Source organism: Mastigoproctus giganteus, chromosome 11 (assembly GCF_048544385.1).
Source record: "Mastigoproctus giganteus isolate SK-2022 chromosome 11, ASM4854438v1, whole genome shotgun sequence".
NCBI classification, from domain to species: Eukaryota; Metazoa; Arthropoda; class Arachnida; order Uropygi; family Thelyphonidae; genus Mastigoproctus; species Mastigoproctus giganteus.
In genome coordinates this window covers 147,372,485-147,386,085 of record NC_143585.1, presented here as the reverse complement: position 1 = coordinate 147,386,085, position 13,601 = coordinate 147,372,485, and the positions used below count along the sequence as shown (strand labels likewise).

The following is a 13,601-nucleotide window of genomic DNA, read 5'->3' as shown; positions in this document are numbered from 1 at the left end:
GGATTCTGCTTTTGTAAAGGTGACTATAGTGCTCTCAAGGAGTTTTTAAATTCTATACAGTGGGATCAACTGGTGATGTTGCCAACAGTGAATTCTAAATGGGAGGCCTTCATGGAATTAATCTTGAAGGGTACTACGCTCTTCATACCAACTAAGAAATACTGTTCAAGGTTTAGGCCTAAATGGATATCAGATGAATTAATGCAGCTTGTGGCAGAAAATAAAAATGCATGGGATGCATATAAATTATCAGGCGACACAGAAGCCGATAGTAGATATAAGTTTGTCTGTAATCAAGTCACAAAGGAGATTAGGCAAGCGAAGACAAATTACAAGAAATCTTTGGCAAAGGATGCAAAGAAAAACAGAAAAGTGTTCTTTACTTATGTAAACTCTAGAAGGAAAGGGATGAATCAGATTGGTTCACTTAACATAGATGGTTTGACGATTGATGATCATGCTATACTGATAAACTAAATGAATATTTTGCATCTACATTCACATGAGTTATTCAAGGAAGGGGAATGCCAGAAGTTTATCAAACTTTAACAGGTAGCTACATGATTTTGTAATAACTGAGAGCAAAGTGGAGGAGAAATTGTTGAAGTTAAACATAAGGCAGGCACCTGGGGTAGATGGGATCTATCCAGTTATATTAAAGGAGGCAGCAAAGGAAGTAAGCAAACCCTTAGCCATAATTATAAAAGCTTCCTTGAACTCTGGGGAGATACCCATGGACTGGAGGTGTGCAAATGTGACCCAAATTCACAAAGGAGGATCAAAGGGCAACACAAGTAATTATAGACCTGTTAGTTTAACTTCTGTTCCAGGGAAATTACTGTATTTCCCCATGTATAAGACGCATCCTTTTTCGAAAAAATTTGGGATCTATAAACTGGGTGCCTCTTATACAGTGGTTGTAGATTTTTTTACTTGCATTTCCCGCTTTTTCTCACTTGTTGTCTTTGTGCTCATTGTTTCGCACTTGTTACTGGTATTTTAGGTTTTGCCACATTCTGCCCAGAAATGGCTCAGAAAAGATTTTCATACAGTGCTGAATTCAAGTTAAAAGTGATCCAGTTTGCAAAAGTGAATGGAAATCGTGCTTCTGAATGTAAGTTTGGTCCTCCTTCCTCCAACTGAGAAAACAATCCGAGACTGGCTACGGGAAGAAGAAACCCTACTGAAAATGCCACGGCAGAAGAAGGCCATGAGAGGTAAGTCAGCAAAATGGCCTGATTTACAGAGGGAATTGAAGATATGGATTGAAGAGTAAAGGGCAATTGGAATTTCTGTGTCCACAAAGATGGTTCAGCATGAGGGAAGAAGAATTGCTGATGAAAAAGAAGTTATTGATTTCAAAGGAGGACACAACTGGTGCTTCAGGTTCATGAAACGGAATGGACTAAGCATGCACACACACACACACACACACACACACACACACACACACACACACACACACACACACACACACACACACACACACACACACACACACACACACCAGACTTGCCCAAAAGATATGAGCAGAAGGTCCTTGAATTTCATTGTTTTGTCATTCAATGTCAGAAGACACATCAGTTTTAGTTGGGACAGATTGCAAATATGGATGAAGTCCCCCTTCAATTTGATGTCATAAGTAACAGAACTGTTGATAAGAAGGGGGTGAAAACTGTAACTGTGAAGACTAGTGGACATGAAAAGAGCCATTATACAGTTGTTCTAGCTTGTTGGCTGACAGAACCAAGCTGCTTCCTATGCTGATTTTCAAACGTAAAACAATGCCAAAAGAAGACATTCCTCGAGGAGTGATTGTCCACGTTCATGACAAGGGTTGGATGGATCAGGATGGGATGAAGATTTGGTTTGAGAAAGTTTGGAGCAAGAGATCAGGTGGACTCTTACGCAAACCTGCCTATTGGTGCTTGATCAGTTCAGGGCACACATAACAAAAAACACAAAGAAGATTGCTGCAGAGCAAAAAACAAAACTTGCCATCATACCCGGAGGATTGACATCCCAGCTCCAACCACTTGATGTCAGCATTAACAAACACTTCAAAGCTGCCATGAGAGACGAATGGAACCAATGGATGAAGTCTTCTGGGGACAATTTGACACCAGCAGGAAGAGTGAAGAAACCAACTATAGGAGAAGTTTGTACCTGGGTGAAAAGACCCTGGGATAATATCAAGATTGAGATCGTTGTCAAGTCATTTAAGAAGTGTGGCATTTCAAATGGCATAGATGGAACTGAGGACGAGGCAATATATGATGTTTTTTTTTGGTTTTTTTTTAGGAGCATTAGCAACTAAGGCCATATTGCTCCGGGATATGCGGTGGTCATTCCCTGACCTTTCCGCATCCTCCGTATTTGGTGGTGACGGGCTCGAACCCCAGTCTAATCAAGAAGCGCGTGCTACGCACTGCTGCTCCTTCCCACCTGGCTACAGAGGCGCCTGGCAATATATGAAGACAGTGATTTGTCATCAGACACAGATGAGGACAAGCTAATGGATGGGAGTTTTGACAGTGATGAGGAGTTGTATGAATTTTATGATGAATACAACTTGAATTCAATAACTTTATGTAATACATTTTTTTCAAATTTCGGGCCCCAAAATTAAGATGCGTCTTATACATGGGGAAATATGGTAATGGAGGCACTGGTTAAGGAAGTGATGCAGGATCATCTAGACAAGACTGCAGTTATAGTTCAGACACAGCATGGGTTTGTTAAAGGAAAGTCTTGTCTGACAAATTTGATTGGATACTATGATGTGGTCACAAAGGAATTGGATGCAAAGAATAATTTTGATATCATATATTTCGATTTTAGGAAAGCATTTGATAACGTGGCACATAGAAGACTACTGTACAAATTGGAGCAGCATGGCATTAAGGGCAAGTTGATACAATCGATAAAAGGATGATTGAGTGGTGAGAAGATAAAGAGTAGTTATCGATGGACACTACTCTTCGTAGACTAATGTTATTATAGTGGTGTCCCCCAGGGTTTGTGTTGGGCCCATTGTTGTTTTCGGTATTTATCAATGATATTGATGAAGGTACATCAAAGTTTGCAGATGATACAAAGGTTGGCAGGGTTGTTAATGACAGTACGCTACTGCAACAGGATCTGGAAATGGTTAGCAGATGGGCTAAAGGTGGCAACCGAAGTTTAACATCGACAAATGTTTGTTTGTTTGTTGTTTGGTTTTTTAGGAGCATTAACAACTAAGGCCATATTGCTCCGGGGATATGCGGTGGTCACGGGCTCGAACCCCGGTCTAATCAAGAAGCGTGTGCTACGCACTGCTGCTCCTGCCCACCTGGCTACGGAGGCACCTCGACAAATGTAAAGTACTGCATATGGCTAGCAGTAACCCCAGAGTAACGTATCAGTTGGGTGGTACTACACTCAGTGTAGTGGAGAATGAAAAGGATCTGAGGGTAACTGTGCAGTCAGATATGAAGTTTTCTGAACAGTGCAAAAAAAGGCTGCAAGAGTAGCTCATGATGTCTTGTCAATGATAAACAGGAATTTTGCTAGCAGGGATAAGGGGGTGATTGTCCTCTTGTATAAGGCAATGGTCAAGCCACACCTTGAGTATTGTATATAGGTCTGGAGGCCTCATTTCAGGAAGGATATAGAGCTGCTGGAACAAGTACAGAGAAGGGCAACAAGATTGGTGAGTGTAAGAAAAAGTTGGTGTTACCAAGGAAGGCTTAAGTTCTGCAAATTGCAGCTTCTGGAGACTAGGAACCTGCGAGGTGATCTAATTGGGGTGTATAAGGCCTTGAATGAATTGAGCAAGCTCAATGCGTATGGGATTCTTCCGCTTGTTCTGATTACTCATCTGAGGGGGCATAAATTCAAATTGAGGAAAGACAATTGTAGAATATATGTGCAGAAATTCGTCTTTAGCCAGCAGGTGGTTGATAGCTGGAACAAACTTCCATCTGTTGTAGTGGAGGTCAGCAACTTAAATAAGTTCAAGGCAGAACTAGACAAACATTTGGAGTGAATGGATGAGTGAAATGGGAAGGGGTTTTTTTTTTTTTTTTTTTTTTTTTTGGCTGATGCTATATAAGCTTGCTTTCTTGCATCATATGCCTTACTAATGGTGATCTGATCATCAGGAGATCTGATTGAGGTGTTCATGGCTTTAAATGGATTGGATTGAGTAAGCTCAATGCTGATCAAATCTTTCCTCTTCCTCAGACTACACACACACATGAGGGAGAATAAATTCAAAATGAGGGAGAATAGTTACAGGATAGATATGTGGAAGTTTGCCTTCAGCGAGCAGGTGGTTGATTGTTGGAACAAACTTCCATCTGTTGTTGTGGAAGTGGGGATTATGAATAAATTCAACGAAGAACTAGTCAAATTGTTAGAAGGGATAGGCAGGTGATATGAGAGGTGTCAGCTCTCTTCTCTTTTTTTTTTTTTTTTTAATGGGTCAGGTCATGCTGTATTAGCATGGTTTCCTATGTGGACTTTATTTGACACTACTAAATATTAGAGTATAATACTGTACTTATATATATTTTAATGCCGACCGGGCTAGCCGGGTGCCTGCCTGGCAACCCAAAGGTCGCGGGTTTGAATCCCACCTCGGGTTTGGATATTACGATGGTGCCGTACTCTCCGGTTGGACCTCATGGCCATGATACACAAAGGAAGCAGGAAAAAACTGGTTCCTTCATGTATTGCTCACATCATACAATAAAAAAAAAATTTTATTTTTAATTTACCTTAATTTACAGTAATTTACCTTTTCTTGCAATTTCTCAAATTTCAGCCATCCTGTTTCCTCTTTTCTTGGTTCTTGAATATCTTGAAGATCTAAATCAGAATCTTCTGAAAATAATTCACGCTTTTGTTGTTGAGAAATATTTTCTAAATTTTTCATTTTGGATACATAATCATTATTCTCCTTATAATGGAGAATGTTCCTAGAAATGAAAAGTTTATTTTCAGTAAGAAGATTTAATAATTTATCATTAAATAATTAAAAAATTTTATTATAACTCTATACTTGAACATCTTTAATGGCATGGAAAACCCAATTTTTTTGTGTTTAAATATATGGATGGTCTTAATAATCTGAATAACTTTTGACAATTTAGTTAAAGGAGATAGATAATAATGATTTCATGTGCCATTCTACACCATGAGAGTTTTTTATTTTTAATAGCTCTGCTTAAATTTAGTAGTTTGCACATTTATTGTGGAGTTGTCTGTAATTCTAGAATTTAAATCCCACAATCTGAAATAATATTTTACCTTTCAAGAAGTGAAAAAGGGCTCCTTTTTCACTTCGAAACAAATGATTTTTTATCATTTCCAAGGCTCATTTGGGTCCCTTGCAGAAGAACAAGGAGGGAGAGAAGACAAGAGTGGGAACAAGAATAAAGGGGAAAAAATGTCTGTTCAAAGAGGAACTTCAGTATTTAATGCATTAACTGCAACATTCGACCATCAGGTTTGAGGATATTACTGTAAATAAAGCTGCAATTTATTTAAATAATTTAATAGAGCAGACACTATATAACCTAAAAAATAAAGTCCATAAATACAGGAGTATCTTATCTTGCTGTATTCTTGGCAGCCAGCTGACTATGACTTTGACTACCATGATCACGATAGCGCGAGTGTTAATATGAACAAGGGCAACTGGAATCAGGTCTACCGTTTATATTAGCAACCCTAATATAAATCATTTTTAACTCTCTCACCTCTCTCATTATATTGCCGACCGGGCTAGCCGAGTGGGTAAAGTACCTGCCCGGCAACCCAAAGGTCGCGGGTTTGATTCCCGCCTCGGGCTTGGATCAAAGTACTGCAAAAACCTTGGGAGGTGCAATATGGCCACAGAAGCTGATGCGCCAACAACTACCAAATCAAAAAAAAAAAAAAAAAAAAAAAATCAAATCAATCTCTCATTATATACTTAATCTCATACTGTATCAAACAAAATATGCAGTTGACTGTATATTTTGTTTGATATGATTAGATTTTCATTTACAGAAAGCCTTAAACAGATATCTAATCATCCCATCACAATAGTCATCACATTAACAAGCACAAAAGCTCAATCTAATATTCAACCCACCCAACAATTTTACTCAAATTGTAAGCAAAAACATGTTAATATATTTGCTACACATAAATTCTGTTCATACAAAGTTTTACTTAAATTGCTGTTGTTTTTCCTTATTCCCCTCATCAAATGGAGATGCTTCTATTGGAATGAGCAGCTGCCTGAAAAACAAGGTGCTGAGGATTTCCTGGACTGCTGGGAGTTATCGTGGAACAAGTAAATACATGGGCTGTGTTAGGATAACTAACAGTAAGAATAGGTGCAGGTATACTTACACATACACCAATGCTAAGAGTACACGATGCTACCCAAAAGTTCCCAAAATGTATTTAAAAAATAAATTAGACTCACCCTGGATCTTATTCACCACTGTCACCTTCGAAGTATCCCCTTGAGAGCATAAACACCAATCCCAGTACTCCTCTCAAGATTTTAATGCATCCTGAAAGTCCTTTGTCATAATGTTCAGCACAGCCTGCAATTCAGTTTGGATGTCCTCTACACTATCAAATCTTCGACTCGATTTTTATTCTTGGGAAGAGGAAGAAGTCACAGGGAGCTAAGTCTGGCTAATAAGGGGGGGGGGGCGATTGTTATGTTGTTGGATGCCAAAAACTGCTCCACAGCGAGAGATGTGTGGGCCGGGATGTTGTCATGACGAAGGACCCAGTTCTTTGAGCCAATTCTCTGGACGTTTCCTCCTGATGGCTTCCATTAACTTCCTCAGGACGTTGCAGTAGAACTTTGTGTTGACGGTCTGGCCAGGAGGGTTGAATTCCTTAAGAATAATTCCATCAATGTCCAAAAAAATAGATCAGCATGGACTTCAAATTGCTCCTCACTTGTCGGGCTTTCTTTGGTCAGGGAAAAGATGGGCTCTTCCACTGGGATGATTGTTGCTTGGTTTCTGGTTCATACCCATATACCCAACTCTCATCATCAGTGACAACCGTAGAAAGGAAGTATTGATCCCTCCCAGCCTGTTCTTGAAGATCTCTGCTAACTTCTATATGATGCTGCTTTTGGTCTTCACTGGGTACTGTGGCATGAACTTGGCTGCAATCCTTCTCATGTTCAACTCGTCTGACAAAATCCGCTGATACGTGCCGTACGATAGTCCTACAATGACACAAATGTCATGAATGGTCCACTTGCAGTCTTCACGGATTGTCGCTCGAACTTTTGCAACATTTCCCAGGTTGGTGCTCGATGATGGACACCCAGAACAATCGTCATCATCAACCGACATTCAACCATTTTTAAAATGGTTAAACCAGTAGTAGGTCTGCATCAGGCCTAATGCATTGTCACCAAAAGCTAGTTTCAACTTCGTATGGGTTTCTGCTGCTGTATTGTTAAGAAGGAAACAAATCTTGATGCAAGCACGTTACTCTCTCACATCAGCAATCACAACAATCGCAAACTACACAAAATATATGGCCAAAGGACTGTGCATAAATATTCAATGACTCTATCCAGCCCAATGCCACACAGATTCACAAAGGATACATGCAGTGTTACCTAGTGCCACAAGCCCGTATTAGACGTAGTTCCCACGCAACATTCAAATTTCGGAAATATTTGGGTAGCACCTCTTTTAGTAAATAAATCTGAATAAATCTGATGTGGTGGTGAAGTCATTGAAGGTGGATATTGTTGGGATATTACAGACATGGTGTCACACAGAAATAAGAAATGCAGAATTAGAATTTGGCAATGTGTACAGACAGAATAGAAAGGGAAGGAGGGGTCATGCTGTTAGTTAAGAAACACAAAATCTAAGGAAGTGCATCCAGCTGACATGGGTGGATAATGTAATGTTGAGTCAGTTTAGTGTGACATAAGCACTTGGAAAGCAAAAATAAAAGTAGAGGTGTGTTATAGGCCTAATGACTCTGATGAGTACAATGAACAGCTATATAGAGAAATAGAGTGGCCCAGTAAATCAGAATGTTTTATAATGGTGGGACTTTAGCTTCCTAGATACAGACTGGAACTTGTGGATTGGTCACTCGCACACTAGCAAGCCTTTTCTGGATTTATTGGATGATTGTTTCCTACAGCAGCATGTTCGAGAGGCAAATAAAGGGAGTAATACTCTTGACCTGATTATCAGCAGTAATTCTTCATGCATTAATCTCCAGATGAAGGAATCACTACATGGCAGTGACCACAGTGTGCTGATGTGCGATTTACTTAGAGATGTAACTCTCTCAAGCTTCTTGATTCCATTCAGAAGAGGGCAGTTAGGTTAATTAATGATTCATCTCTAACAGAGTCTCTCCACTCGCTTTCTCATAGACGCACTGTTTCTGCTGCATGCCTCTTCTACAGATACTTCCATGGGCACTGTTCTGCTGAATTGGCTTCTATAATTCCTGCTCTCTCTTTCAAAACAGTCCGAACACGTGCCGCTACTAGCCAACATCCATTTACTGTCCAACTTCAAACCCACAGAACCAACTTTTCATCTTCCTCATTTATTCATTCAACTGCCGTTTTCTGGAACAACCTTTCTTCATACGTATTTCCTGAAAATTACAATCTACAGAAGTTAAAGTCCAATTTCAACAAATATCTTCTTTCGTCTTCTTAACCTCAAACCCAAGCACGGTACTAAGTACTATAGGTTCTAATACCTCTCGTGGTTGGGGTTCACATAAAAAAAAAAAAAAAAAAAATTATGGTACATATAAGCTAGTCTGTAACATGGGCAGTTACGCAAGAAAAGGCAGATTATGAGAAATCTTTGGCAAAAGATGTAAAGAAAAACAGCAAAGACATCTTTACTTATGTAAATTCCTGAAGAAAGGGGATGAATCAGATTGGTCCACTTGATATCGGCAGGTTGATTGTTGATGAACCTGCTGAGACAGCTGACAAATTAAATGAGTATTTTGCATCTACATTCACACATGAGGAAGTCTGTGGAGAAGTAGAGGACAGAAGCTTATCAAATTCCAGCAGGGAGCTAAATGATTTTGTAATAACTAAGAGCAAAGTGGAGGAGAAATTGTTGAAATTGAACATAAAAAAGGCACATGGGTGGATGGCATCTATCCAATTATATTAAAGGAAGCAGCAAAGGAAGTAAGCAAACCTTTAACCATAATTATGAAAGCTTCCTTGGACTCAGGGGAGGTCCTCATGGACTGAAGATGTGCAAATGTGTCCCCAATTCACAAAGGGAGATAAAAGGGTGACACGTGTAATTACAGACCTGTTAGTTTAACTTTTGTTCCAGGAAAAATAATGAAGTCACTGGTTAAAGAAGAACTGCAGGATTATCTAGACAAGACTGCAGTTATAGTTCAGACACAGCATGGATTTGTTAAGGGTAAATCTAGTCTGACAAATTTGATTGGATACCATGATATGGTCACAAAGGAACTAGATGAAAAAAATAATTTTGATATCATATACTCGGATTTTAGGAAAGTATAAATTGGAAGTATGGCATTAAGGGCAAGTTGCTGCAATGGATAAAAGGATGGTTAAGTTGGAGAAGATAGAGACTGATAAACAATGGGCACTGCTCTTCATGGACTAAAGTTATTAGTGGAATTCTCCAGGGGTCCTGCAGTTCTCCAGGTGTTGGCTCATTGTTGTTGTTGTCTGTATTTATCAATGATATTGATCAAGGTATATCATGTTTAATGTCCAAATTTGCAGACGATATGAAGGTTAGTATGCTAGTGCAACAGGATCTAGAAAAGTTAAGCAGATGGGCCGAGAGGTAGTAGTAGTATAAACCAAAGTAGTAGTTTAGTAAGTCATGTTACACGTAACATTTCTAACACACCTGTCTAGTTTCACACAATATTCATATGGAGTACGTGAGCTACACATGGAATTTTGAAAGTTGTTGTTGATGGGGTTTTTGGTGCAATGGCTGCTTAGGACATTTTGCACCTATGAAAGTGATTCATACTGACTATGTTTTTGCTGTAGAAGCAGTTATATAATACTATTCGTTTTAGGAAGGAGAAAAATTCTCTGAGATTTGATTATTCACCTATGATATGGCTAAGCGACAGAGGTTCCTTTAAGTTTGCGAGGGAACTGAATGATAACAGATGGGCATTATTATAAAAAGTACATTCCAGAAGTATATGTTTGACTGTGAGTGGCATGTGGCAGTGATTACACTGAGGAGAGTCATTTCCTGACAAAAAGAACAGATGGGTTTAATGAGTATGGCCAATTCAAGTTCTGGCTAGAATTACTTCTTCTTGTCTGTTTGTAATAATGAAGCTCGAAGCCCATAATTTTGGTACAGGTTTAATTTGAAAGAGCTTATTATGAATTTGCACTTGCCATTGAAGTCTCCATCAACCTTTACAAATACAGTCGAACTTGGTTATAACGAGCATCAAGGGACTGACAACATTTCCTTATTATAACCATTACTCGCTATATCAGTAATAGTAGAGATGGGGAACCCCTGGGCCTTATCCTTTTCCAAAATGGTTTTTGTCTGGTTGCCAAGGCACACTTCTCTAGTTGCAAACAGGCAGTAGTTTATTATAAATGCATCATGTCGAGAGAGAGAGAGAGAGAGAGAGAGAGAGAGAGAGAGAGAGAGAGAGAGAGAGAGAGAGAGAGAGAGAGTGCGTGTGTTTGTGTGTGCGCGCGTGTGTGTGTGTGTGTGTGCGTGCGTGCGTGTACATGTGTGTGCGTGTGCATGTGCATTATGGGTGTTTAATGGCACATAAGCTGCTTTGGTTATAGTGCAACTATTCATAAGAAACTGCTACAAAAAAAAATTCATAGGTGCAACCACTTCATTTTGATTACTGGAACCTGTTCAGAATTTATGATATATTCCAATTTTTTTTTCAGAAAAGAGAAAATTCATTGTTGTCTGTGTCGTACCCAAAAATATACTGTAGTGTCATCAGTTCTTGAAGATTTGTCAGGTAAAGCAGGATGGATGTTCTGTCCTGTTGGTAGTGAGGACAGTCAATCAGAATATGGTTGACTGTTAAATGTGTTGAACAGTGTGAACATACTGAGAAGGATTCTCTCTTGTGAGTAGATAGAGACGATTGAGATATGTATGTCCTATTTGTGCCCATGCAAGTACCACTTCTTGTTGCACTGTTTGATGCTAGAGTGCCAAAGCTTTAGGTCCTGTTTCAACTGATAAAGTTTATTATTGGATCTGTAATAGCTCTTCCCACTGTGCAAGGCATGTTGCTTGTATGATGTAATTATAGTCAGAGGCTGCAATAGAGACAGAAGTTAAATTAAAAGTTTATGGATTTTTTTCCAGTTTTGTCAGTGAGTTCGTTCCTCTTTATCCTTTAATGCACTGCAATCCAATAGAAGGTCACAGCTTGCTGATGTTCTTCAATTTGCAATAAGAGACTCCTGATTTGGTTTAACACAGGGTGAACCTTGCAAGAAGAAGTTTTCATTGCTGTAATTGAGCTGAGAGAGTAAGTGTACATTATGTATTTTTTAAAGATGGGCAGAGATTCAGATTTTCTAAAGCTAATTTTATTGCACGTAGTTCCACTGACAAGCTGCTATACTCAGCTGCCTAACTCAAAAATTAATTTTTTATGTTTGCTAAATTACTCCTTTTGCACTCAAAATTAGGAACTTATTTGTCAATTGTCAACATAGAAATACGTGATTTCTCCGAAAAGTAAAATCCTATTATAACAAATTCAAAGGGACTTGGAAATTTTTTTTGTAATACTGAAATTTTGTTACTTTGAAATTAGAAATAAATTGTTAATTCTAGTTTATTAAACATATACAATGTATAATGAATGCAGATTTTGATTATATATGTAAGAAACAAAAAAACTGTTTATTCAAATCAGTACATTGCTTATTATATTTAAAATCTCTCCACCTTTCAGAATTGTCAATAAGGTAGGTGCAAAATTTCTTTATTGGTTAATTTCATCCTGATTTAAGATCCATATAGGTTTTCTAATGAACTGAAAAACATTTTATAACTCTGATATTTTATTGCATCAATAATATTCAGTTCGTTATAAAAAAAAATTAACAGAAGAACAGCAGATTCCACCATAAAAATATTCGTTATGTTGAAAATTTTGTTATAGATTTTTCGTTTCATTGAGATCCGTTTAATATTATTTCTTATGGATTTTACTGTAATAACTGTAAAAAAAATTTCGTTATACTGAATTTTTCATTATATCACTAGTAGTTACAACGGGATTTCACTATATCAGATATCTGGAGCAAAATACTAGGTAGGAACCTGGTACTGTCAGAACGATAGCTTTTATTACAAAATATATAGAAGTGGTACAACACCATCAAAACAGATGGTATTGCTTAGTACAATAATTCAGATAGGTTATTCAGTATTAAATCAAAGTTATAATTCATTTTATGTATTTATATTTATATATTAATTAAATTTGTTTTATTCCAGATTTTATTTTATTTATTTTTTTTTACATTCATTTTAATATAATAGTAAAATCGGAATAAAAAAAGAAACTCTGAATCAAGAAAGTAACTCTCAGGTGTGTAAAATAGAAAAAGAAAGGCTACAAAAGAAGCAGCTCTTCAAAAACAGGCTGGAGCACTTAATCATTACATAAAAATTCAAAATCTGCAAATGAAAACCCTTAGCCTTAAGAAACAGTTGATGATCAAGATGAAAAAGTTTCTGTCACTCAACCGAATACCTGTGACTTAAGCGATTATCTGCCTAATAATGATGACGTTTCGACAACTAAAATGTCTGAAAATCTATCATGTACTTCAGGAACAAACCTGTATCTCTCTGATGTCCAGGATTTCTCAACCTTCACATCAGAAAAAATTCAAATCATCAGTGGTTCTGGTGAAAAAAGTCAATAAAAAAAAAAGAATTCTTGGCAGAAACAACAATCAACTTGAAAGAACAATGTGAATTGTCATTTAATTTGGGCACATTTGTAGAGGAACAGCCACAATCAATTCAATTAGAAGATCCTGCAAAGTGGTCAAAACTCACCAATCAATTACGCATTATTTTAACAGAATTGGAACCCATTCAAAAGAAAGATGTTTTGTAAAAATGGATAATGGTGAATTTGTTCCAAGAACCTGGCTGGTATATTTATGTTCTGAAGACTATGCATTTTGTTCCTGCTGAAAATTATTTTCAAAGGCAGATTTATGCAATTTGGGCAGTTGTTTTGTATGGATTGATTTACAATAATTGAAGAAATCTATCCAATGCTCTTCAAGCACACGAAACGAGCATTGGTCACATGAAATGTTTGAAACAGTGATGCGACTTTAGAAAGAATCTTACAAATAAAACCATAATTGATGCACAAAATAAAAGATTATGCAAACTGGAGAAAAATCACTGGACAGAAATCATTTCAAGGATTATTGAAATTGTAAAATATCTTGAATCTCAATGCCTAGCATTATAGGGTTCATTTGATGAACTTTGAGAGAAACATTGGAAACTTTTTAAAATTAATAGAATTGTTTGGTAAAT

General features: G+C 37.6%; 1 protein-coding gene across 1 annotated transcript in view; it reads right to left on the bottom strand.

The window, feature by feature from the left end:
• LOC150078506 (uncharacterized) overlaps positions 1-13,601 on the bottom strand; it is a 365,826-nt gene that overhangs the window by 263,508 nt on the left and 88,717 nt on the right. Inside the window, exon 4 of the mRNA XM_090384588.1 lies at positions 4,784-4,964. Within this exon, the coding sequence (XP_090240714.1) occupies positions 4,784-4,964 (181 nt within the window). The remainder of the gene's footprint in view (positions 1-4,783; positions 4,965-13,601) is intronic.